The sequence below is a fragment of the Amblyomma americanum genome, chromosome 3 (genome assembly GCF_052857255.1).
Source record: "Amblyomma americanum isolate KBUSLIRL-KWMA chromosome 3, ASM5285725v1, whole genome shotgun sequence".
Taxonomy (NCBI): Eukaryota; Metazoa; Arthropoda; class Arachnida; order Ixodida; family Ixodidae; genus Amblyomma; species Amblyomma americanum.
The window spans coordinates 187,974,819-188,000,383 of NC_135499.1; the positions used below are offsets into that span (position 1 = coordinate 187,974,819).

General features: G+C 47.8%; 1 protein-coding gene across 3 annotated transcripts in view; it reads left to right on the forward strand.

The window, feature by feature from the left end:
- LOC144125655 (heterogeneous nuclear ribonucleoprotein K-like) overlaps positions 1-25,565 on the forward strand; it is a 48,794-nt gene that overhangs the window by 10,243 nt on the left and 12,986 nt on the right. The window contains exons 2-10 of one of the 3 annotated variants that reach the window (XM_077659243.1): positions 6,964-7,033; positions 12,472-12,596; positions 13,118-13,174; positions 14,957-15,000; positions 16,911-16,983; positions 17,133-17,252; positions 23,008-23,136; positions 23,904-24,055; positions 24,286-24,468. In XM_077659243.1, the coding sequence (XP_077515369.1) occupies positions 7,015-7,033; positions 12,472-12,596; positions 13,118-13,174; positions 14,957-15,000; positions 16,911-16,983; positions 17,133-17,252; positions 23,008-23,136; positions 23,904-24,055; positions 24,286-24,468 (902 nt within the window). In that variant the 5' untranslated portion in view covers positions 6,964-7,014. The remainder of the gene's footprint in view (positions 1-6,963; positions 7,034-12,471; positions 12,597-13,117; positions 13,175-14,956; positions 15,001-16,910; positions 16,984-17,132; positions 17,253-23,007; positions 23,137-23,903; positions 24,056-24,285; positions 24,469-25,565) is intronic. The other 2 variants (XM_077659244.1, XM_077659245.1) reach the window with 2 other exon arrangements.

The window sequence follows — 25,565 nt, forward strand, 5'->3', positions numbered from 1 at the left end:
GTGCGCATGCGCCGTTACCATGGCAACCGGAGAGGAGCAGAAGGCGCTTCGCCGCGGCCGCGCTTCGTCGCCGCCTCGCCGCTCTGTCACTCGAACCGCGCGTCGCATGCGCAGCATTACGTATTAAAAGGCGGAGATGTAATGGGCGGCTGTGCCACAACGTTTGACATGGATGCAGAGGAGAGTCCAGACGCTGCTAACCGGCGGTGTAGACAAAAGAAAATTAACTCTTCCGATCCTTAGGTTTTCGCCTGGCACTTGGATACTCAACAGAGAGAATGGACGTAAGAAGGCGGAGAGAGCAGCGGAGACACCCGAACAGAGAGAGGAGCAGCTTGCCAAAGGGAGATGCCAGACTGCCGAGCGTAATAGATGGCGCATAGTGGCCGAGATGGAGCCTATCTCTCATTGCTAAACATAGTGACCACAACAAGCTCAGCCAGGGAAACGTACCTCTTGCTGCGTATTATCCAGGCGTAGCCGAGCTAGGCCACTGCCTACCTCAAAAGCAATTGACTGAAGCGTTTGCACCAAGATACCGTTTGCGTAAAGTAGTTTTTTTATCGGCCTTAATCCATAACTCGCACAATAAAAAGAAAGCTCCCACGTGACAACGGTGCCACTTCAACGTCCCAAGATGCGTCTTAGACAACACAGTCCAAGTGCGCTCTTCGATGTCACCCGCCGCGGTGGCTCAGTGGTTAGGGCACGGCGCTCGGCTACTGATCCGGAGTACCCGGGTTCGAACCCGACCGCGGCGGCCGCGTTTCGATGGAGGCGAAACGCAAAGGCGTCCGTGTGCTGTGCGATGTCAGTGCACTAAAGATCCCCAGGTGGTCGAAATTATTCTGGAGCCCTCCACTACGGTACCTTTCTTCCTGTCCTCTCAGTCCCTCATTATCTCCCGTACGGTGGGGGCGGTTCAGGTGTCCGCCGAGGTGTGAGACATACTGCGCCATTTCCTTTCCTAAAAAACTAATTTTTTTCTCCTCGATGAGCCTTTGCGTGCGCATTGGGGCAGATATGTGAGCGAGCAGCTGGTCACATGATAGCTTTCTTTTAAGGCCAATAGATAAAGCTACTGAAATCGTGCCTTGATGGAAACAGCGCTTCAAGCTGTTTTTCGAGACGATCTACAACTTTTCCATGGAAACTTTGTTCCTCAAATCACTAAATTAGAATGTTAGCTAATTAGGCTTAACTAATTAACTTGTGAGAATAAAAAATAGTGCAGACTAGGCCACGCGACTGAACAACCCTCAGTTGGCTTCACGCGGCTAGGACATTCCAAAAGCTCGATACATTAATCTGGCACGTCGCCGCACTGACAAGAAATCTCAGTAGACATTTAGCATACTTGGTCGTGAGTATTCGGAAAAACTAGCTTCTGTGACACTCAAGGGCAACATAGGCGACTGCGACATGCAATTCATGTCCGCCAACGTGTCTCCGGGACGAACCAGTTAAACAGCAGAATTTGCGGCTTGCCTGCTCCCCGGTGCATTTCCGCGATTTGGAGAAATGAGCATATCACTGCTGTCGCAGCAAAACAGCGCAGGGCCGGCAGTTGGGTCGAATGCATAGGTTCAGTTCCGTGTCATTTGAAACGCCCGCGTAGCACGGCTATTGGACACCGCACAAGTACGACTGTTTCATTGAAAGTCCCTTGACGATGGCATTTCTGCGTGGAGGCGACCGCAGAGCCGCAACCTCAGCGTAGTCCGTTGATCTTGGCAGTTCGAAATTTCCAAACGTCTGGATTCCCCGCGGTGACCTGCTAGTTTTGGGCCAGAGTGCGGAATTTCGGTGCGCTGTAGTCTGTGCCACTCTCTCTGCGTGTGTGCGCTGCGCACCTGGGCTTGCGGCCTCATCTCGCGTATTCTCCCCGTGGCACAAAAAGAGAACTGCGCTCTCTAGGAGGGGAGTGCGTAACAAACATGAGGCAGGCTTCGACGTGGTCGTGTAACCTCTGTTGCTGCCTAAAGTCGGATTTCGGCTTGCAAAGGCGACCAATTGAGGCTGCCTTCCTTGTATCCCTCTACATGAAGAGCGGCCCCGGACGCAGGAGCGCGCGGCGTGGCGCGTACCTGTTATACACGCTTGCGGAGTCTTCCATCCCAAACTCACGCACGTGGCTGCCCTTTTAGGTCATGGTGGTGAGTGCTAATCAAGCCGCACTGAATGAAACATTAAATTAATTTTATAACTTGTGCACAGTATCTTTCTGTACTATTCATTTTTAGTCGGTGCGATCAAAAGATGGCTGCTGCTTAGCTCAGCTAACCCTGGTTATGCGAGCGAAGCCGCGCGGTTCGTTGTGCGTTCCGCACTGCGAGAACTCACATCTGGCGGCTCGCCCGTGTCCGCCGCGGCTGCTTCCGTCGCTGTCATCTTTCGCTCGCCGTTGAGCCAGGCGAAGTTTCCGCTCTTCGTCGGTTTCGGCCGCCCGTTTGCGCTCCCTGCTGGCAATGTCTAACTAACGGATGATCAGACTCGGCCCGACGTCTATATGCGAGTGCCCACTCTCGAGGACGTCGGCTGACTTGCTTCGTCATGCATAGCGAGACACTTGTGACGTGGTTACTTACGCAACTCCGCTCCTCCGAGCTGTTCTTCACGGTCATTCGTGCAGACACGGCGAAATCGGCGCCGCTAGGCTAGTGAAGCTATCGCTCTGAAATCTCGAGAGCCGGAGTACCCGGACGCGGCAGCCGCGTTTCGATGGTGGCGAATCGCAGAAAGGCACCCGTGTGCTGTGCGGTAAAAGTGCACGTATAAGATCCCCAGGTGATCGAAAATGTTCCGGCAATAAAATTAGCGCAGTAACTGTCACTTTTCGGTGGGCACGCCATGAGGGAAAGGAAGGTGGGAGTGATATGGGGTACCGTAGTGGAGAGCTGCAGAATAATTTCGGCCACCTGGGGATCCTTAACGTGCACTCGCATCGCACCCGGCTCAGCAGCCAAGCGCCCTAACCGCTGAGGCACCGCGGCGGGTGAAATTATTCCCGAGGCACCTCATCATGTCACCTTCTTTCACTCCCACCTTCCTTCACGGCGCGATTGAGGTGTCCACCGAGAAGTGAGGCACATACTGCGTCTTTTATTTCGTCAAAGGTTACGAGCTGGGAGCCGTTACCCTGAAGTCCTTTGGTCTAAAGGAGTTTACCATAAAGGCTTTTATCGTTGCCATTAATGACCCTCATCTATCACCAACTACTACTGTCTCGTCTAATGTCTGCTTCATTGCCTATGACCGCCCATTTCTATGTCATGCTATACTGCTAAAGTCCCGTGGTACCTTATGCCGTCATGAGGCTTTGGAACGCCACTGTTTGGTGGACATGGGGTTTCGCTGCTTACGAGCCATATAGGGCCTCCGCATTAAAACCAGCCAATCATCAGGAACCGGCTTTGGGTCGAGCAGGATTGGCTCTGCCGCAGCAGTGTTACGCGAGAACCAATCTGCGCATGCGCAGGGAGCGCCTAGCTGTATGCTTGCAATAGTTTTTTTTTTTTTTTTGGTACGCAGTCGCGCTCACTTGCAACGCGCTGGCATTGACCGTACATGATGCATATATGGGCACCACGGGTTCGTTTGGGTGACGTTGCAGGCCTCGTCCTGGCGGTGGAAGCGCTCTGACAGCTGTTGTATCGATGGCCAGCTGTGTGCGCACTGGGGAAGCGAGAGGCGCGCCGAATTGGCCCGCAGGTGCGCGTACTATTCAGAAAAAATAACGTCCGTGAGCTGCGCGGAGGGCATTCTCGCCTCCTTTTTTAGTGCGAAAGCAGTTCTCAAAATCAGGTTCAGGCCCAAACTCTGAAAGATTTATTTCCTTCGAAGTCTTCATAACCGGACGCGAGGCCTCCTTTCCGTGCAGTTTCGATGGAGGAAGCCAGCTTACTCTGAAAGCTCTGCTCACATCTCAAGTAAGGAACGCGTGCCGCGCGTCTGGGATTGACGGTTCCATCACAAGCTTTACGCGAACGCCCTCATTCAATGAAAAAAAAAAAGGTTATTCGCACAACTCTTTAATTCATTACTTATATACTGGAGCGCCGATCGGTCCAGGCCAGATTTCTGCCGCCGGAAAAATTCCGCCGATTCCCGTCGGCCAATAAGGACGCGAGCAGGAAGCTGCATTCCCGCGGCGACGAACATGGCGGCGCCCTTCGAAGCAGGACCCCTCCTTTCGGTCTGAATTCGTCGTTGTTACTGCCTTTTCAATTCGTTCACTCGTTATAAATGTGGTGCCAGAGCGGTGTCCTCACCCTGAAAGCGGCGCCCTACTGTACCGTTGGGCCGTAGGGTACAACCCGTTTTTTTTTTTTTGGAGAAAAAAAAACATTATCAGTAATCAGTTGCAGCAAAAGTAAATTAATTATCCGGATAATTACAATTCGGAAAAAGTCGATTAATTACAAAAATATAAAATGTAATTGATTACAAGTAATCAAATACTCGTAACGCGCTGCGTACAAGTCTGGTCCCGCCCCAGAAACCGAGATTCCTGTCGAGTGCTTCCCTAGTGGCCGCCTTTCGATGTCTCGAACGCGGTTTTTACGAGTATTTCCTCTGCGACCATTCCCGGCCCGGAATTTTTCTTTAAAGGCGCGCACGACATCCTTTCGCATTTGACGCGTACAAATGCTGTTCGGCAGTGCTTCCCGCGGCGTCTGTCTCCAACATTCCTTGTGTCCTCGTCATTATTTGCGCTGTACTACATTTCCATCACGAGGCCGCAGCTGCTACTTTGGCGTCGCGTCGCTATCTCCTCAGCAATACTGGCGTGTGAGGCGTGTCACGTGGTGTTGTCCAGGAAAGGTGTTTCACGCTCAGCTTGTAGGCTGCAGTTTTAGCCAACTGCTGGTTTAGTAACGTTGGTGTTAGCGGGGTAACTTTTTTGCTTCCGCCGACTTTTGGTTTCGTAAAGGGTGAGTGCTGCGTGTCGTGCAGTGTTTCTGCTCCTGAACAGGAGGGGATCGGATGTCTCTCTCGTTACAAACACCCCGCAAAAGAGGTAAATCAAGGTCGCTGGCACGCATCCCGTTGACGTGTTTGCCTGCGTGTAAGGCTTAAAAACAAACTCAAGTTGGCCTGTATCGATGATACCCGTCTTCTAACGACCGCTCGAAGCGAAGCTACGCTAGTAAAGGTTAAAAAAACGCAGTGCGGGTGTCGCCGACCGGCTGGGCTGCACTGCCACTCGCTTGAAAACAGTGTCAAGAATAAGTTTTAATGCTGCTGGAAAGAGCCGGTATGGAGTTGTGTGGTGAAGATGACCGTTTTATAGGTGGCTTGGCCCAATGTTGTTACTGCATTGTTCCATGAACCAAGGTGGCGTGGATTGGCGCCCGCCTCTTGCCCTTCCCATGGGAAAGGACGCATCGCCTCCGGGCATGTCGCGCCCTTCCGTCGGGGGCTGAGCATGCGGTTTGCAAGGGGGCTCCGTAGAATAGACGGGAGGCAACGCGTCTCTCCCTCCCTCTCTTTTCCCGCCTTTCCTGCAGAAGAAGCGGTGTCACCCCCATCCAGGGCGGAGGCAAAGGGTTCCAGCGGTGTTTTTTTTTTTTTTTTTCGCCGCCTCCCTCGAGCGGTGCCGGCGGCGAACGGGTCGTGCACTCTTTTCGCGCGTTCTTTCTTCACCGTTTTGCTGATGGGAGGCAAACTCGGTTCTTTCGTGCCACGCCTTGAGTGGTTTACGCTTCTTCAGCGTGGAGAAGCCGAAATTCTCGCGCCTTTTATCGCGTGTAATCTAGCCGATGATAGCGTAGTCCGTCGTGTCCTGTCTCGGTTACCGGGCGAGGAGTCGCGGGATCGATTCTGTCGCCCCTGGCAGAGCAGTCGGTCTCGTCGTCATCCCGGCGGCACAAAATGCGTTTGCTGTGTACAGCGCGTGGCGGATTCGCCGTCACGCCAGTTTCTGATCGCGACGGAGCCGTCGGTGAGTGGTGGTGCGAGGCTCTCTCTGCACGGGGAGGGGGGGTAGCGACTCGCGCCGCGGCTCCGGTTTGTAGTGGAGTCGGGAGTGTGCGCCTGCACCGTTCGATAGGGCTTCGAAGGGACTGCGCGGGAGAACGGAGGCCTTTCTTCGGCGGTCCGCTGCGTATATCCCGTTCGCCCCGACTTTGCGGGAACTCAGCAAAAAGAAAAGTCAGAATGCAAAGCTATGGATTGCGCCTGGCAACTGCAAGAATTTCATTTTTCAGTTTTCGCCTGGTTGTCATGACAGTGGTCTCTGTCCCGTTCGTTTCGCCTCTAGCTGCCGAAAGGCTCCTCCGTCTCGACGCCAAGCGCGTGCTTGCGTGCCAGTCTCAAGTCTTCGCGGTTTGTCAGTTTTTGTTTCCTCGTTTGTTTTTTTTTCTTCGCCGCTTCGCGCAAATATGGACGCCCCCTTTTCTAGAGATTGGAATTGTTTTTTGAACGGTTTAAAATGGTGCCGGGTCTTGTGCGTGCTTGGCCATTGGCCGCGCAGACTGCTCGTGGTACTACCCGGGCTGGTCTCTATTGGTCACGCCGTGGGGCAGTGGTTGGTACCTGGGAGACCAATGAGCAGCGCCGTTGCTGCCAGGCGCTTGGTCGTTTTGCTGCTGCTCGTACCAGGAGCGCGTTCTCCTCCCCCACCCCACCCGTCCCGAGCGTGCTGGCGGCAGCAGGCCGAACATCGATTGTGGCACTGTTGCTTATTGAGCGGCCATCCCTGGGCAACGCGGGGTGCCCTTTTTGTTTTGGCCGCCATCGCCCGGGGCAACGGCTCTCGGCCCTTTTTGACGCCTGCACAACAGGTGGTCGGTCGCTGGCTCGTTTCTTCCGGCCCGCCTGAGGGAGGGGAGGCTATGCTTCCCCGAGCCCCGGTTTCCGCTGGCGTTAATGTGGCCCTGCGCATGCACGCTGCTGTATTTACCCGCTGCTGGTCGCACACTAACGGGGCCTTGGCCGGTTCTTTTTTGTGTGCCTGCGCAGGAGGTCGTCGTGTGAGCCTTCGAACGGCCTGTAGCGCAGCGATCACAAGTCATGGAGAGCACTGGAGACGGTGAGTGCAGTGGTCGCCACAGAGCTGCTTGGAGGTGCCAGTGAACCAGGACTGCTTACTGAGTTTGCTTCTTGGTCTGCACGCTCAGCTTATTGAGCTCAAAAGTCTAGATTTCAGTGCAACAAAGCCCTAGTGGTGTGCAAGAGGTTGCCACTAAGAGTGATCTGATCATTTCACTATTTCACTCAACCTTACCTTTCTTACCTTATACTAAACCTTACTGGCTCTTCCCTTGGGACATCTGTGTTTAACTAGATGATTAACTTTCTGAGATGTGCAAGATCTTATGTTTGGCACGTCATGGTCGTTGTAGTTAACTGATGCACAAATAGACCCTGTATAATTAACTGATACTGCTCATGAAATGTATTAGTCGCAGGTTGTTGCTGCTGCCTGCTTTAAGTGTTCTACGTAGCTCTGGTCGCTTGGCAGTTGTCTCGCCTGGAATTTTCATGATATACTTATGCCCACCCTTTTAACTCATTGCTTACCGCTCCTGTTGAAATCGTTCAGTTAGAACAGTGTCACAAAATGACCCATTCTGCATGATCCGGACCATTTATGAACAAGAAATTTGGTCCAGGATGTTGCAAAAGAACTGTACTTCAGTTTCAGATAGAGTTTTGTCAGCCATACAAGGGAGTATTTTTAAACTTCCATCGAAGCCTGTCAACGCAAAATGGTCACAAGCATTACGCCCAAGGTGGTGTCCTCACCTTGCGCTGGTGCCGCTCAGCAACGGCTATATTCTTGCGATTCCTCAGCATCAGCACTTGACTTCTTAAGATGCGAGCGATAGCTATAAGTGAAAAGGTGATGTCCACTCGCCTGATATAAGTTAGGACAGAGAAGATCGGGTCGCCCACCTCGAACTATCTATCGACTGGTGCGTGTCAGTAACTTAAGTTTTCCCTGTTGCCGAGGAGGTGCGCTGCTACCTGAGCCTCTCTCAAGTACCGGGCGTGTCCTCAAAGACAGCCCGGGATCAACTTTGGCACTGGACTGCGGAATCGGTATTTTTTTTACTGATTTTAAAGTTTACCATTGAAAGTTCTGAAACTGTAAATGCTCATTTCTAACATAATAACCCATAAGACTTATATTCATGATTTTTCTATTCTGTTATTTTCCGACAATGTAATTCTTTTGTCACGTTTTGTGCGAGTCTCAAAATTTTCCAAATTTCTTCTTCTTTACAAATAATGTCGCATTTTCTCTGTCATTAAAAAGAGCGCTCTTTTAGCTACACTAGAATGTGCTGCAGTAACTAGAGTTCTTAATTTAGCAGGGAATAAATTTTTTGCACACACCACCCTGGATGAAATTGACTGTTTTCCCACGATAAGGAAAGAGTCGAGGCGCTTTGTACACAGTTGCGTTCACTGCGACTGCGTAGCTTTTTCTCAGTGTGCTCTTCCTAGCACTGATTTCTCCGCTTCAGGCAAATTTAGCATAGCATCCTTCCCTTCACGTATAAGATACTTTTTTTATGCCAACTAGCGAGCGCAGCAAAAAATAGTTAACGATACAGTGGGCTTAGTAGCAAGCCAACAATTTTCTTGTTCAGATTTTTCCACTACTACTAATCTCTATATTTTTCTCAAGATATCTTGCGTCAGGTGCATCTCGAAATGGGTCATTCCACGCCACCTGATGCAGACTTTGTGCTCGACCATCTTTGATTTCTTTTTGAAAAATGGTGTCTTATTGCGTTACTGTGCAAAACATTATCCAAGCTTGTTTTTGTCAAAAAAAAAATTTCATGCTGGCGTCTGTGCTAAAGTGAAGAGCTAACACGGACCAATGCCGAGGTTGAACGTAGGGACTGAGCTTGCAAATTTTCTCGCTTAAAACAAAAAATTTTTCAGATTAAGCTTTCATTAATAAATGCCATTGATGGTACTGTGCAACTTAATGTCTTTTATATATTTACTAGAACCACCTCACTATGCAATTGACGGCTGAATATATGTCTCAAAAAGCAAATTTTCTCAAATTTAGAAATTTTTTTTGCCGACACCCCTTAAGTTTTTTTATCTCTGAAACGTTTTTATCGGCTTCTTTGCCTTCTGGACAACCTAGAAAAAAAGTTGAATCACTCCTATGAGAACCTGAAAATTGATAAAAATATAAGAATTTAATGTTTTTGTATCTTCAGTGTTTTAAATGTAAAAAAAACAGTAAACCAAATTGCATTCAATTTTCTGCTTATGAAAGCACAATGTCTTTTATTTACATTTGTGAGCCTAGGTTTTGCGAGCGCGTGCAAACAAAGGTGGCCACCACACGAAAACAATTTGGACTCTGTTATACAGTATGAAATTTGGGTATAGTTTTCCAAGAAATCGGTCAAACTTTGGAGTTTTGTTCTGGCTTTATTCAGTGGATGGGTTCAGACTCAATTATGTCGAATGCAGACAAACAATACAATAGACTGATTTCACCAGCCGTGGCGCTACACCACCATCGCTGCGATGCACTTTGGGAGTTGTGGTACTCCAGCCGGCGGCGTGGTGTGGTGCTTGGCATACGCACGAGAAGCAGTCCTGTTTGTGTTGCCACACGATGTTTCTCTGCATCAATGCTGGATTTGTGAGTGGAATGGCACGGAAATGTGACATTAACAATGAGGTTAGGGGTGGGGGCCCTTGCATGGGTGGGATCGCTTATTCGAAATTTTACTGTAGTGTTGCAACAATGCGTTCAAAAGTCAACTCATTGGTCACAATATTAAAAACCACTCAACCTTAATTTAGTACACTTAAAACCTCCAGATTGGCTTCTCCTTTTTTCATTTTGCAACAAACAAGCATTTGTCACATCTCTTTTCAGAAAAGCGGTATTGCTTGCTGGTAGTGCTTAGCTTTCCTATTGGTAACCCGCCTAGCACATCGTGAAGATAATTATATATGTGTATATGAATAAAAAGAAACTACCATATGGTTAGTTTTAAACAAGGACCATGGTGAAAAAATAAAAGCAGCAACTGTATTGTTACGCGGCTGTAGTGAATGCCTAGATAGTTACCGCGAAAAGTAACATGGCGAAATGAGGCGGCAAGAAATGTAAACACACTCTGAAGGCATGTGTCACTATGTGTAGAAATATTCTGCTTGCAAAATGCGCAGAGTTGACAGTCAAGTATTTTGTCAGTCAATATTGTTGACAGTCAATATTTTGAACAAAAGGTTCAAGTAACAAGCGCAGCATCGCCGCCGTGGTAATTCCACTCCCTGCGGCAACTGAATACCTTCTCAGCGCTGCGTCTGCTGCAGTTAGCACTGCACCCCTCGAAACTCCTCAGCGGCGCCTGTTTCCTTTAGCCCAACAGAATAGTTGAAACAGCGGAAAGCTCTTGCGACCGGGCTGGCGTGCAGATGATGCCGCGAAGGAATACAACCAAGATGGCACTTGACCTCTTTTGGTAATGTGTGCATGCGCAGTGAGCTTTGTGAAATCTGTCTATCTATTTCATGCGCATAAGGAGACGCTTTCTAGCAAGGTTTGATCACAGGTGTTGAATGGAACATAGCTTAATATGATTTTGAATGTTGCCCAAAGAACTGCTCTACATTTCCTCCCGCATCAAGTGACATCAACATGTACTTCCCCCAAATATTCTGTCGCCGAAGCCACGAACAACCAGTACTTGGTGGCGACACTAGCGTCGTCAGGAAAGCGTTAGTCCATGTTAACTGGTCAACCATGATGTCTGGTGCAAAATCGTTTAATTAATCACGCTGCACACTGCTGTTTAAGCTCATTCTCATGATTTCTAGACCCATAGGACCCGCTGCGGTGGCTCAGTGGTTAGGGCGCTCGGCTACTGGTCGGGCGTTTCCAGGTCCAAAATTATTCCAGACTGGAGGGCTCCACTATGGCACCTCTTTCTTCCTTCCTTCTTTCACTCCCTCCTTTATCCCTTCCCTTACCGTGCTGTTCAGGTGTGGGCTGATATGTGAGACAGATACTATGCGATTTCCTTTCCCCAAAAACCAAACCCATAGGCCTCTTTCAAGGCGAAAAAAAATGGACAACCAAAAACTTTGTCTGCACCCATTTAGAAGACTTAAGCATAACTACCAATTTTGTCACAGGGCTGAAATGTTTATACTATGTTAGATTTTATATATCTGAAATATATAATTTTCACTAATAAGTTATTAGTGGCTGGTTGCACTAAGGTAATGTTTACCAGATCACTTTTTCTTCTGGCTTTTTATTTATTGCAGTATTTTTTTTGCATTACCAGTTGCATCCACAGCATTTTTTATGTCCATACTTAACTTAATTTCCTTAGATTCATTTGCTGCAACAATTGAGAATTCAGTCAAGTTGTGGAAGGGCTGGATTGGCACCAGGCTGGCATATATGGAACTGTTGGCTTGTGTTTCATGTCATCTTTATTTGCTCTGGTCATAGTTGGCATCTTGTAGAGAAAACCGGGAACTTCTATGGAACACACAGGTGCAGAACATAGTTCAAACTGGCAGACAATGTTGGTTGCCTTGGTTTCATATTGTGGCTTTCTTCTCCCAGTCCTACGTTCAGAAATTCTTCACAAAGTCATAGCTGCGTGTTGAGGACATGCCATGTATTGAAAATCCCTCATTTCCTGTAATTCTTTCATTTTCAACTGGCGGACACATGTCCTGATTTCCAGAATTATTGGGCAGTTCTCTTTACCTTTAACGCATGCAGATTAGAAGCTTGAAGCACTCCTATCATAATGCAGAGTTGGGAGCTAGGAGTTCGAGGTACGGCTTGCATTAATCAGCTTGAAAAAAGCTGAAATGCCTGAGCACGCTACCATTTGTTTGTTTAATGTCACAAGTTGTGGATTCTAAATGTGAGAAGCATTTCGGCAGAGCACGGAGCGTTGCAGCTTGTACGACTGCATGTTCTCACCGAGAATTTAGCGGTGTTCATAAGGCTTGTCCTTGCAGGAGACATCTCGCTACAATGGGAAACAAGGTTGTGGTGTGTGCACATCCGTAGTTTATTGCAGTTCTACTTTTTTCTTTTATGAACTGTGATACCCGGGATGAGAGTCCTAGGGCACACTGCCTAACTCTGGAGGCTGACTTGGGAGTTGGAGTGCCTCAGGCATGACATCTATTGCTTAGCAATAAGCTTTTAATTTTATATTCCGTTCTTTATAAAGTGGATAAATCAGTGGATGTTGTGATTCCTGCTTGGCTAGCCTTATATTTTTATCTTAATCACTGCTGCTGTATCATGGCAGCTGTGAGGCCCTGAAAGTCATATACCCTGCAGAACCTGTTTCTGTTGTAAGTGCACCAAGTAGTAGGCGCACATGATTTTCCTGCGTGTTGCAGTGCTGTACTGTGGTGCAAAGTAAAGCCACATACCTTTTGCAAAGTGCTTGTTTTGCTTTGTGCCTTGTCAGTGGAATTGATCTCCATCTTGGAACACAGGAACTGGGGGAATCAAGCGGGAACCGAGTGATGATGGCCGGGCCGACAATGAGGCTCCGAACAAGCGGCCCCGCAACAGTGGTGGAGGCCGTGCTGTCGATGTCCGCTTTCTGCTCCAGAGCAGGGTAATGCGCCGCTGTTGTTGCACTGTCAGGTCTCCTCCTCTATGTACATAGTTAGCCAGTGAGTGGATCTTTAACCTTGTGTGTGCATGTTTATAGCCTAGAACTCTGTTGTGGTGGCAGTCCCTGGGTGCATAGTGGGGTGCATGTCTAAGCTTTTTTGGAATATGGCTTGTTTTTTAGTCTTTTTTTCTTTAATTTTCTTTGAAGCCTTCTTCCTTAATGCTGAATGTGATAGTACATGGTGTCATATTGTTGTATCCTTCGTGCCCTATTATGTGTGATTTGTTAAGAGCTGTGGGGGCTTGGTTAGGCGGTTTAAACTCATTCATCATCGCTGCTTGTATGCATCCTGTGAAAACCAGCACTATGCTCAGAGTTGGCTAGGATGCTTTTTTGTTATTGAATTAGCAGCCCTGGAGTAAAATGTTCCATTTGCTTAGTGTGAATGCTTTTGAACATGGGTGTGATGCAGGCATTACTAGTAGGTGCTCTGATGATTCTCTTGTATGACTTTTCTGCAGAATGCCGGTGCCATCATTGGCAAGGGTGGTGCGAACATTAACAGCCTGAGGAAAGAGGTGAGTGTCCTCTGCTTTGGTCCTTGGTTGGTTTTGCTAGCTCACCTGTTGATCTGCATCTTGGCTGCATGTGCTGCATGGCCTTTTTTGGACACTGCACTAATATGTAATTTAATTTTCATTCAATCTCTAGCTGTTACTGCTCATGGCATCTTGGTGAGCACAAGACATGAGTAGAACTTCTGGTACCTGCTAAGAACTGGCAGATAAATATCTTGAATGCCTTCATGCATCCTTTCTGAGATAATTTTGAGAAGGTTGCTGCTAAAGGAATCTATTGGGTAGCGTAACTGATTTTTCTGCTTTCTAAATTTGGTTGCATTAATGTCTGTCAGTGCAGCACTTTAAATAGCAAACTTGTACTTCCTCGTCTGTGGTTCTGAAAGCTAACGCTTCACAAAAGGAGTCGTTTTGGTATGAAGTAACATCATGATACTCAGAAAAGTCAGTGAAAGGGGGCTTGTCTCGGGCTCAATCCTCCAGGGCACGTTTGTGTAGTGTGCTCACTCCTGGGTTTGCATGTTTTTTTATGCTTCTGTTGTGTGCATGACATTTCTGATGGATGTCAGTAATAGGCAGTAGCATGCTTGGCAAGGCTGCAGGACAACTTTGAAAGTTTTTAGTGCCTGCACAATTTCACAGATTGGCTTATGCTATGAGCAGGTTTCGTTCATGAGTCTACAGCTGTAAACATTACTTACCAGATCAACCAGACAGCAACCAGTGGTATTGGAAAACTAGTGCACTGTGTTATGATTTGAATTATTTTGAACGCCACTGTACTGAGCACAATGTTGAGGCCTTTGGCTATGTGAATTGTTCTTGCTGCATCATTGTGCAAAAGTTTAATGTGCATGCTAGAAAGCTTGTATGAGATTTAATAGCAGGATTTTATCCTTTACTTGAGAACAGATTACAAAATTTTGATTGTGAGCCTTTTGGCAGCTGCTAGGGAATTAACCTAGTGCCTAACAGCACGCTTTTAGTGTTGCAAGGCTGTGACTGGCTGTTGTGATGCATTTATTTTTCTGCACTTGCTCTCCATGCTCCACATAGTACAAGGCTGTTCGGTGTAATGTAATAATAACGCTAGCCAAAAGTCTTTGTGTCTGGCCTCTTAGTACCCTGCTTGGGCACTCCACTCAAGTAACATGACTAGCCTCGTCTTGTGCCATTAACCATGGTGTGTTTTGGTTGTTGCCAGTCCTTGACTAAAGTTGCATGCATACTTTGTGCAGGGACTTTTGTAGGAGGGATTTCAGTCAAATGTATAGTTAGGCACACTCCCACAGAGATGTCATCTGCCATGTTGCTCGGCCCTTTGTGGAGCACCTTAAACAAACAACCAGTGTGCCATTTCCTGATATTTACCTACTTGCTGTGGATCTGGACTGGCTGGTTGGGTTTGTGTGTACATTGTGGCAGTCTAGGCTGCTCACTCACAAGCTTAGGGCTCGGCTAGGTGACAGCTCTGTGGTGTTTGTGCCAAGTGTGTTGTGGTGGTGGTGAAGGCTCTCCAGGGGAAGAGAGGGAGGGTTGAGCACTCGTGAAAGACATGTGAGGAGGAGGAGAGTGAGATGTAGCGCACGCGTTGAGACCAAAAGACATGAGCAGGTGCCGAGTCCCCCGTTTCCCCTGCAACGTGTTGTGTTCTCTCCCTCCCCGTTTCTCCATGGCGGACCACCCCCTCTCGGTTGCGCCCCTCTGACCCCGCAAATCAAACACGCCGAACGTGCCCCTGTGCCGATCTGTCCTCTGTCCTCCCCTGCCCTCGGGGGGCAGTTCAAAGCAAGCATTTCCGTGCCAGACTGCCCCGGCCCAGAACGGTAGGAACTCATCCGTTTCCCTTCTTGCGCCGCTATCCCACCAGTGGGCCCGCTGGCTCCTCTGTCTGTGAGAGGGAGCTGGTGACCGCGCGCGCACACACGCTTTCAGTGCGCAGTGCCCCCTCTGAGACCAGCACTCTGCCAGCAGCAGGGCGAGATTGTAGATCAGCTGTTGAGGCACAATCCAAGTAGAATTGCTGGTTGTATTTGGGTTTTACCAAAGTGTAGGTGCCACAGTTGTCAGTCTCATCAGCCGTAATATAAGGGAAGGCCACTTTTAGCTTTTGTTTAAATTAAACTACAAGTGACCTTAATTTAAAGATGGCCTTCTTATAATCCCCTTAAGATACAGTGAAAGCATAGCATCACTTGTTGGTTGAGCAACTAAATGTGTTGCCTACATAACCAGACGTTTTCCTTCAAGTTCACTTCTAGGAATTATGTGCCAGTGCTTGCCATTTTTTGTATAATTGATGGGGAAGGGGTGACAGACTAACCACTTAAATAGCACTGGGTTGTCTTCTTATCCTTTTTCCATGTGCCCCGAGCTACTAACAAAACAGGGCAGAGAATGGGGACTCGCTCCTTAGCGTATTGGGACTTTAAAAGGTTGCATTAATCAACAATGATGTGCTTTTACATTTTGTTATTTTCTTCAGGTCTGTTTCTTGTGTACATGTGCATGTGCCAGAAAGTTCTAACGTGATAGAATTCGTTGCCAAGCTTCAAGAGAACCTTTATTGAGTTGTGAAGTATAAATGTGTGCATCAGTAGCTTGACCAATTACCTCATTGACTATTCATTGATCCAAAATAAATTGTTGTGCAGTGTAATTTACGGTAGGAATGGCTAGACCAATAAGCTCAACAATGCAGGCCTCAACAGTGCACACTTATACTGAAGAAATATGAATGTCGAATAAAGAAATTCTGTGCGGAAGTTTACTCCCTGTCGGAAACATTTTAAGCTTAAAGGGGTTGAGACATCAAATTTTGGCACTATAAAGAGCTTGTTATGGGCTTCTTCTGTATGTAAGGTCACCCACGGCGAACTATTGGATGCAATAAATGCTTACAATATATTTTAATTCAGCTCCAAAGAGTCCCTAAATGCTCTTTCTCACGCTCGAAACCCATCGCTAGCACTATAGTTGGTGACGTAGAGCCTTGGGAAGGATATCAGTGAATAGTAGTGACATCACAGCTTAGTAATGTGACGTACCGTGAATAGCGACATCGGCCAGGCACTGCTTCGGCGACTCAGCGGTTGGTGTGCTGATCGGCAAATATACTGTTGCTGACGCACTAGCCAGTACCAGCATCAGCGGCTGAGCGATACCTGCACGATACCTTCATAGCCGCAAATGAAGCCCACGGAAATAATAACATGCGAGGCTTGCGCTTCTGCCGGAGCAGGCGGTGCGCTGCATCACCCTGTGGCAGCAGTCTCATGAAAGCAAGGAGTCCTCGGGTATTTTTATTTCCATGGGCTTAATTTGCAGCCATGTGGTCTACGACTGAAACTATTTATTCATTGAAATCCCCCCCAAAAATAAGAGCAAAAATAGTTTTCCAGAACACTCTTTAGTGCACCTTCGTTGTTGTTTCTAGAATAGGGTGTAATTGTTGCCTCAAGACAGGAGATCGGTTTGAGTAGGGAACAGCACTATCTCATCAGAAAACTTGTCTGCGACATTGCATGGAAAGTTGTTTAACCTTAGCAGAAATTGGACCACAGGCATGCTCCTTTGGAGTGAACATTTAATTTTTTAAAAAACGAGAGCAAGCGGCCCGGTGGCGTTTCTTGGCGTTTTTGTGCTTTTATTTTTCTTTGCCTCTATGCCCTCGTCCTTGCATCCCTTTGTGTGTCTTGTGCCCTCTTCCTCCGGGTGCGGCCCCTCGCGACCCCAGGATCCTCTCCATCGTGGCTGACCTGGATACACTCGGAGATATCCTGCTCAACATCATTCCCAAGTTGGACGATGTGAGTACCTGTGACTGCTCCATAACTTGGTCGCCTGATACTGGAACCACAGATCTTGCATTCCCTGGAGTAAATTATATCATGCTATCTGATTAATGTTTAAACATATGAAATGCCTCAGTGGCAACCTGAATTCATGTTCATTGCAGTTTGCTCAGCACACTGGCCAGAATGGAGGCTCAGAGAGTGAAATGCGCCTGCTCATGCACCAGAGCCATGCCGGGTGCATTATTGGACGTGCTGGCTGCCGCATCAAGGAGCTGCGCGAGGTTTGTGCTTTCTCAACGGGCTCAACAAATGGAGGGGTGTGAGCATTCTGATTCTGGCTGGGTGATAAAACTGCCTGGCTTTGCACTTATGAGCTTGTTTTCTGTTTGCCTAGTTTAATCCTCAAGGGGAAATTGGGGTCCTGTGTATCAAGAAAGTGTAGATGTTCATTGACCTATGGATTACTAATGTGAACAAGAGATACAACGGCTTTATTTTATAGTATTTGAGCTACAGTCGCCTCTTGTCACACTACAGTACAGTGCGACATAGCCGTAGGTCATTGCCGTGAATGAACGCACGTGCCGTGCAAAGACCGAGACAGATAACCTGCGAGCCAAAGCGAGCACCTCTGAATTGACCGCCCCCTCCCCAGCTGCCCTGCACTGCAGGTGGCATAGTCAGCGCTCCGCTGCTGCTGACCAGTTTTCAACGTAGTCGCGTATTCTTTGCTGGTCACCTCGAAGGCAACAACGAATCTGTCATTATCTCGAGTGGCAACGATGAAGACGAAATAGCTACCTAAGCCAATCCGTCCGATTGCCTCCGTTTAAATCGGAGATAGTGTCATTCATGGCAGCGGAGGGCCAGTGGGTTGTGACAGCGATGCCCGCTCGCATCTGTGTAGGCCAAAAAAGAAAACTTTCATACAGAAAGTTGAGAAAACATCTAACATTTTGCTAACAATTTGGTTCCCCGGCAAGTGCCCGAAATAACGAAACAAACGACCGCTAAAACTGATTTAAGTTTTTCCTGGAATAATTAATTGAGGGGAAAAAAAAGTGACTTCTCGGTTAATTTCCCCACGATGTCTCACAGCTTGTTGGCAGCGTGCGAATAGTAACATCTAGGCGGCGAAGTCACGACCATGGTTTTGTTCTGACGTGGCTGCAAGCTGCGCCGCTGTATGGAACAAAGGTCTCTGCAGTCGGCGGTGCTTTCCACTTTGGCCTTGAATCCATTTCACCGCACAGCGCTTTCATGCACAAGTGATTTCGGCCACTTTCGTGGACTTCTCAAATGCACAGGTGCGGTTTGTCGGCAAATGCGAAGCCGCAGTAGCCTTTGGGTGCGGCTACGTTACAATTTGAGTCCAAAGGCTGGAGGAATGCCTTCCTCAATTTTACGAATTTCCCGATTTAACGAAATAATTTGTGGCTGCTCTTCGCTTCGTTAAATTGAGTTTTAATTGTATAACCTATGTTACAGGTGATGAAACTGCGTTCATCGAAGTAAAAAAACATAATGTTGTAAAAAGTGCGTTTTGAGCCAAAAATACTCGTTAATTTCATCCTGAGATGGTCCAAGTAAAAATACAAACAAAAGCGGGTTACATAGAACAGTTTATTGCCTTTCATATCCGAAATTGTCATCGAGGTAATTTTTGTTTAAAAAGACTAAAGAATTTTTGGAAGTTGGAACTCTCACGCTGCAAGCTGCGTCGTGTCCTAACGCCTCTTCACCGCAGAGAACTACATTTTCTACACTGTGGCCAGACAAAATATAGAGTTCTTCTTCTTAAGTGAGGTTTGCACTGCAGGCAATCATGGGAACGTTGAATAGTCTATATTCGAAGGAAAAAGATTTTCTAAACGCTGCCGGGGCGGCACGTGCCCCAATGAGGCAGTTTTTCGTTGTGAACCTGCCACACTCAGTCATTCTTGTTAGCGCCATGACAGATGTAAGCACCAGCATAAGTGCTTGTGAGATGCCGATCTGGAAATCACCAGAACGGTCCGGTGTTGAAGCAATCTGCGGCGGATTGCTCATACCCTGTTGTTTCCGATATGATGCCTTGGTTGTATTTTATTTAATCAGTGCAATTTCTACATTAATACTGCAGCGGCAACTGTAGATAGCCACTATGCTGGCGAAGCACCTTAAAGGGACACTGAGAACTCTATCAATTTTTTTTTGGTAGCAAAATCTGATAGTTCGGCATTTCATGGTTTTGTTGCCGCTTGTCCGGGCGCGAAAGATGCATTTATTTCAAAGAAATTTGGATTCGAAGTTGAAAAAGTTTTTCCCGCCCCTCTGATTCAAACTCAGGGAACTCTTATGACGCCACAACAACTCTTATGACGTCACAGAACGGAGTGACGTGAATCGTGACGTAAGCGCAGACTCCGTGATTTCTGACGGCTAGCGGTGCGGTGTGCAACCTTCCTTTGCAAGCCTCAGAGATTCGTGACGTCCATGAAGTAAAGAAAATTCCTCCAAGGTGGCGCCTCTTGTCCTAGGAAGTCATCATGCTTGTACTTGCGAGATTGGCCTGTGGCGGCGATACCTGTATTTTGGTTCTTGCTATTTTCTACATTACAAGAGCTTTGTTTTCAGGAAGAGTGGTGTTTTTGTGATCAGGAGCTGCTATTCTATGGTTACAAGCCAACTTCAATTTCTCTTCAGTGTCCCTTTAATGAGAGTGATGCACCTACGCATGAGCGGGCGATGTTCACTGCCAGCACGTCTCACGTTATCACAGCGGTGTGCACGTTCACACCATCACGTGTGCTTCGATGATGCGCGCGCTCTCCGCAGTCTTATTCAGATATAAATAAAGCACTTGTGATACACCTGCCATGCCGGCTGGTCGTTCCCTCCTCGTGGTCTATGCGAGACAGCACACTGTATGCCTTCTTTTTTCTTCTCTTGGCTGCCCCGCACTAGAGCGGGTCTGTTCGAACTTCGAAAGCGAAAGCAATCTTGTTTATTGCATACCACCCACCGAATGTCACGCGATATCTGGTTATAAGTGCCGTGTTTTGCGGTCAAGAGGCATTAAGAGACTCAACTTGCGCCGTGAGAGCTCAACTTGAAAAATTTTTGCACTTAAAAAAAAATTAGCTTCATGAAAATTTCAGAAATGAAAGGCAGCAAACTGTTCTATGTAACTCGCTATTAATTGCATTGGTACTTGGACCAACTCAGGGCCAAATTGAATGGCCATTTATGGCTCAAAATGCTTTTTTTTTGCAACTTTAGTAAAGAAACTGACGCCAGGACAAAAGCTACTGCCATTTTCACCACTGCCGCTCTGTGCCAGTCGACGTGAGCAGAAGATTGCTTCTGAAAAGCCACAACAACCTACCCTGTCGCTGGTTTCAGGGCACTATCGATGGGTGCAAGAGGCGCGAACAGGTGCTGACTGCCTGGCTACCAGCTATTCTCGCCGCTATGTCATCTGTGGCACTGTTGGCAAATGCGAGATAAAGTGTGAACCGTGGCGCAAGCGCTTGCCACTCCACCACCAGTCACCCATGCAGTGAGGCAAAGCGGGCCGCCTGCCATCCGAATGGGCAGAGCTTAGCATTCGACAGTTTGTTATACAGTCAGATCTCGATATAAGAAATCACGCGGAACCGCCAAAAATCGTTCTCTATTTTGATGCAGTTATAAGCCAGTGGTCAAACCTAGGAACAAAAATGACCTACTTTGGCAGTAGACAAGTGTGCAGACAAGCAAACTCTCTAATATGTTGCATTCACTTCAGAGCTGTTTTATTTGAAGAAATCAGTTATTTTCTGCTGGCGTGTGCAGCACACACAGTCAATTAGGAATGCCTCTACACCTTCCGCTTTGCACAGCACCTCATTGGGTACGTCATTGCAGCGTGCGATGAAAGTGCGGACTTTGTTCGTGTGCACTAAAACGTCAGAGTTCGATATGACCTCCTCTTCAGTGTTCAGTGACCCGCAGTCATCTTACTTCGGGTCGTCATCGTCACTGGAGGCATCACGAACGCTTTGAATGATCTCCTTGGTTTTCAGGTCAGCCGAGGTTAGTGCTGCGCCGTTGCCAGCTGCATTCATAATTGAATCACGCACAAACTTCGCAGTAAGATCACACACCACCGAATGGCCAGCGACCGAGTGGCCAACGGCACCCAGCACAAAGACAGAAAAGAGAAAAAGGCGGCTAGGCCTGCTAGGCTACTGAACATTGAACCACAGCCTTGTGGTAGTGCTAGCAGTTGGCTCTAGACATGGTGTTGATGATAGCTACTGCCCTTGGAGCCTACACACAGAAACTGCGTTTTGTGATTCACATGATGGTTGCGACACTGTTAATTTTAGCCAAATTTGTAATACTGATGTTCCTTGATTATGCAGGGGAGAATAAATACGTACATTATTCTGAAATATGTGTTATATTGAAATTCGTAGTTATGAAATATTTTTAAATTGAAAATAATGGCAATTTGCTGGGGTTTTTAAAAAATTTGTTTACGTGGCGTTCGTAGTAAGGAGATTTGACTGTATCCGTTTTATGGAAAACTCCATTCAATATATAAAGTAAGAAATGAAGGTATTTGTTAAAAATATTTTGGACCACTTGGATATACCCAATGATTTGTAATATTCATGTTCGTTGTAACGAGGTTTTACTGTATTTTCTCCATCTGCTGCATTCATAACATTTTGCAGTAGAATCTTGACACTATGATTCACCGGGTAACAAAAAAAATATTCATATAGTCCAAAATTTATATAATCCAAAATGATCTAAGCCCACATGCAAAGGCATGGAAAATGCATTTATTCAATTATGTAATGGTGGATTTATGGCCACAGTTAAACTTTCCTCAATCCTCTTCTCACTGGCCGGATTGGGCTAGTCGGGTTGGATGCTCATCACGAGCGGTGAGTGACGATGGCACGTTGGCCGATGATCGTATACACGGCGGTTAACAGTACGAAGAGCCTTCGGGTCTTCATCCGCTCGTCCGGCAACACGTTGCCGGTTGGGGCAGCAACTCCAATTTAACAGCAAAACTTATTTCTTAAAGACGGGATCGAAATACAACGCAGGCGAGAAAAAGGCTGTTTAAAAGCGGCCGAGGCTGAAACTCGGCGCGCTTCTCTAAGCTCTTTGTTTGCAGTAGGTTTTAAACCCTTCGATAATTGGGCGGAGCTTTGCTATTCCAGCTCTCGCCCAGTATCAGTTAGCAGTACAATGGCACAGCACATACAAATGGGTGGAGCCCAGGGCTTGCCAGAGCCCGACTCTGTGGAGCCCCAAACCTCCTCAAATGTGCAGGGTGCGCAGTTTCGCATACACAGCTTAATACACAGTTTAATGAGGCAGCCACGCATCGGCTTTGCCGTCTCCGTTGATAGTAAAAGGAACCTCCTCAGTGGGAAAAGGTTGTCGGCCCCTTGTGACCCCGACAAGGCTGTTTGTGGTCCCACTCCCCATTTCCCACGGCCTTGGGCAGCGTCCGAAGCGCGCAACGCGTTATAATTGTTCTAACCCCTCGTGCACAGCCGGTCACCAGGAGACGAGACGGTGAGGAGCCATCTGCACGTGGTGGCGGCTAGTGCACCGCAGCGAGTCAGCGCTAGAGCCGAAAGAATTCGCGCGGGCGTCGCGCCGCTCAGTAAACCCCCTCAACTTCCCAAGGAGACGGCAGATCCTCGCGATAGGAGGGAACGACCCACCGACGCCATTGGCTTCTAACTTAACAGCCACATATTGCCGCTCACTGCTCGGTTGCACGTACCACAGGACTGGTGACCGCGCGTCAGCCATGAAGGTGCAGCGCTTAGTCCTTAAAGGGTGCAGTCATCTCTCCCACGTTCTTATCATCTGTAGTGGCGCGGTAGATCGTTCGAATCACCCGAAACTTTGCACGTTAGCATAGTGCAGTCTGGCCAGGGAACTTAACGTAGTTGTATCCACCATGATTTTATTATTGCGATTCTAAATTTTTAATGTTAGCCTTCTTCACGGAATACTGTCTACTTTTGTGTGGTGCAGTCTACAGGTGCCAACATCAAAGTCCATGGCAGCTGCTGCCCAGGATCCACCGAGCGCATAGTCAAGGTCACTGGCTCACCTGCTGTCGTGGTGGACTGCATCAAGCAAATTTGTGACATCATTGGAGTGGTGAGCGAGCATACTTGGCACGAGGAATCATTTGGAATGATTTATTGCAGGTTCTATACTCTTATGCTGTTTAATCAAGCAGTTTACACTTCGTGCTCCTTTTTTGTACGGTGCTGAATCAGTTTTATTTCAGTTGCAAAACCATAAGCTGTCTTGAAAGAAAAATAGAGGCAGGAATGTTTGCCTATTTATCTTTTTCCGAAATTTTTTTAAAACAACAGATCTTTGTTTTGTTTTTTTCATATTGCTATTCAGTTCGTACTGACCACTTGCAATATTTATTAGGGATAGGGTGGATAACAAGGAAAGGGCAGCTTGTTTGAGGGCAACTCAAAATCTGGTTGGGAAGGAAGATTTGCATTTTGGCACAAGGCGTGTACGCTAGATCTCCGGGAGAGGCTCTTGTCGTACAGTGGGCTTGGGTCTGCTCATGATGGTGCGTGAAGCACAGGTAACAGCAACAAGTCTTTCATGTGGCCCAACTAAGCCTTTTGACGCATGTCTACACCTTCTCTTGGGACTCTAAGGGTAACCTCAGGGAATAAGGTGACAGCTTCTAGACTTGTGTGGCTGCCAGCACATGAAAAGAGCACAGTTTTGGAAGCCATCGCTTCACACTTCACTCCAGCTCCACTGGAAGCTGTGGAGAGTCTGTGCTTTGGGTGCCTTTGGTGTGGCTTCGAAACTTGGTGCGGCCTGCAAAAGTTGGCCACCCTGTGCATTTCTTTGCCTCTGACCAAGTTTGGATGACGTAATTTTGTCTGCAGGCACCCATCAAAGGCCTGAACAAGCCTTACGACCCGCACAACTTTGACCCAGAGTTTGCCCAGGAGTACGGCGGTTTTGCTGAAGGTGCCACAGGTGGGGCTTCTGGTAGCAGTGGGTCACTTGCTGGGATGACCATGGGACAAATCCGTGGGTGAGTTGATGCGTTGAGCTTTTTTTTTTTTTCCTTTGGCGGGATGATAGTTCTTGCGCTTTGTTTAGGCTTACAAATGCACCATGGGAAAACTTATCTGGCAATATTTTAACAACAGAGAAGAGTGCGGCCCTTCCCCTACAAGGAAGGGTGATTTTAAAAATTTATTATTATTGTTTTCCTTTTGTTCCACACCCTCCTTTCTCCAACAATGCCTCTGCCACTGTCAGAAGGAGTGGTGGCAGCAATGTGGCCTTCTGGCGAGATGAGCCTTTGGATGCCTTTACCCGGGGTCGAGCACCCAAGCGGGGACCTTGGGGAGAGCCCCATGTTCCGCCTCATCCGTTTGCGGACGAACCGGCTCCGCGCCCCTGGCACTCGCCGCCGCCGCTTAGTGCTGGTGGTATGCACAGGTATGCTGTTACGCCCTCCCTTTCGCAGAGGACAGGCACAGCGAAATGAAGCTTCCCTGGCACGACCCCAACCGCTTTCACCTGCTTGCAACGCCTGGGATGGATGCATGGCAGTGGCAGTGGAATGAATGCTTGATTTTGGAAAATGCGCTTGCATTAAGCAACGGGGAGGAGGAGTTTGGCCATTTGCAGTTCTGTCATGTTCATTGTGTGGTTCTTGGGTCCCTGATGCTCCTATTCAAAGAAGCTCCCTGCATTTCTTGCTTGAGTGAAAAGGTACTAGACAGGCATGTGTGTTTATTCTCATCGAGTACTATTGTGAGGAAAAGTTATAGGCCAGCCCCGATGCCAAAAGTCTTCGTCTGGTTGCAGGAATCTCCAACTTTTTTAGAGTCTGGGTGCTTTGAGGGCAATCTGTTAAAATGGGATCATTGGTGGGATGTAAAGGCGCAGCGCATCTACCATGTGTTCCGTATTTACTCGTATATAACCCGCACCAAATATTGAAAGAGCGCGTTTAAAAAGTGGGTGTGTGGGTTATCTGCGAAATTTTTCTTTGGGGGTGGGGGTTCGGCTTCACGGCAGTGCGCGCTGGCCTCCCCCGTGTAGTCCGCCATCGTCATCGATGCTTCTCAAGCAAATGAGGGGCCAATGAAAGGCATAGCCAGATCCACATTCATAGTCTGTTTATTATTCCCCACGCCATGCTGGTCGATGCTCGTACTGGATTCTTTTCGAGGCCACTGCACTGATGCGGTGAAGGCTCGCCTCACCGAGACCGGCACCGACCTCGTTATAATACCTGATGGCATGATGTCCGTGCTACAGCCACTCAACGTGTGCCTGAACAAGCCATTCAAGGCACACTTGAAGCGGCTGTATGCCCAGTGGACGGCCGACTGCCTTTACGCCCTCACACCAATGGGACACGTGCGAAGGCCCGATATTTCATTGCTGTGCCAGTGGATCGTGGATGCATAGAAAGTGATACCGGCAGAGTTGGTGCGTAAAAGCTTTAAAAAGTGTGCCATCAGTAACAGCTTGGATGGTTCCGAGGACGACTACGTCTTTGATAGTGGCGATGAAGCCTCGAATAG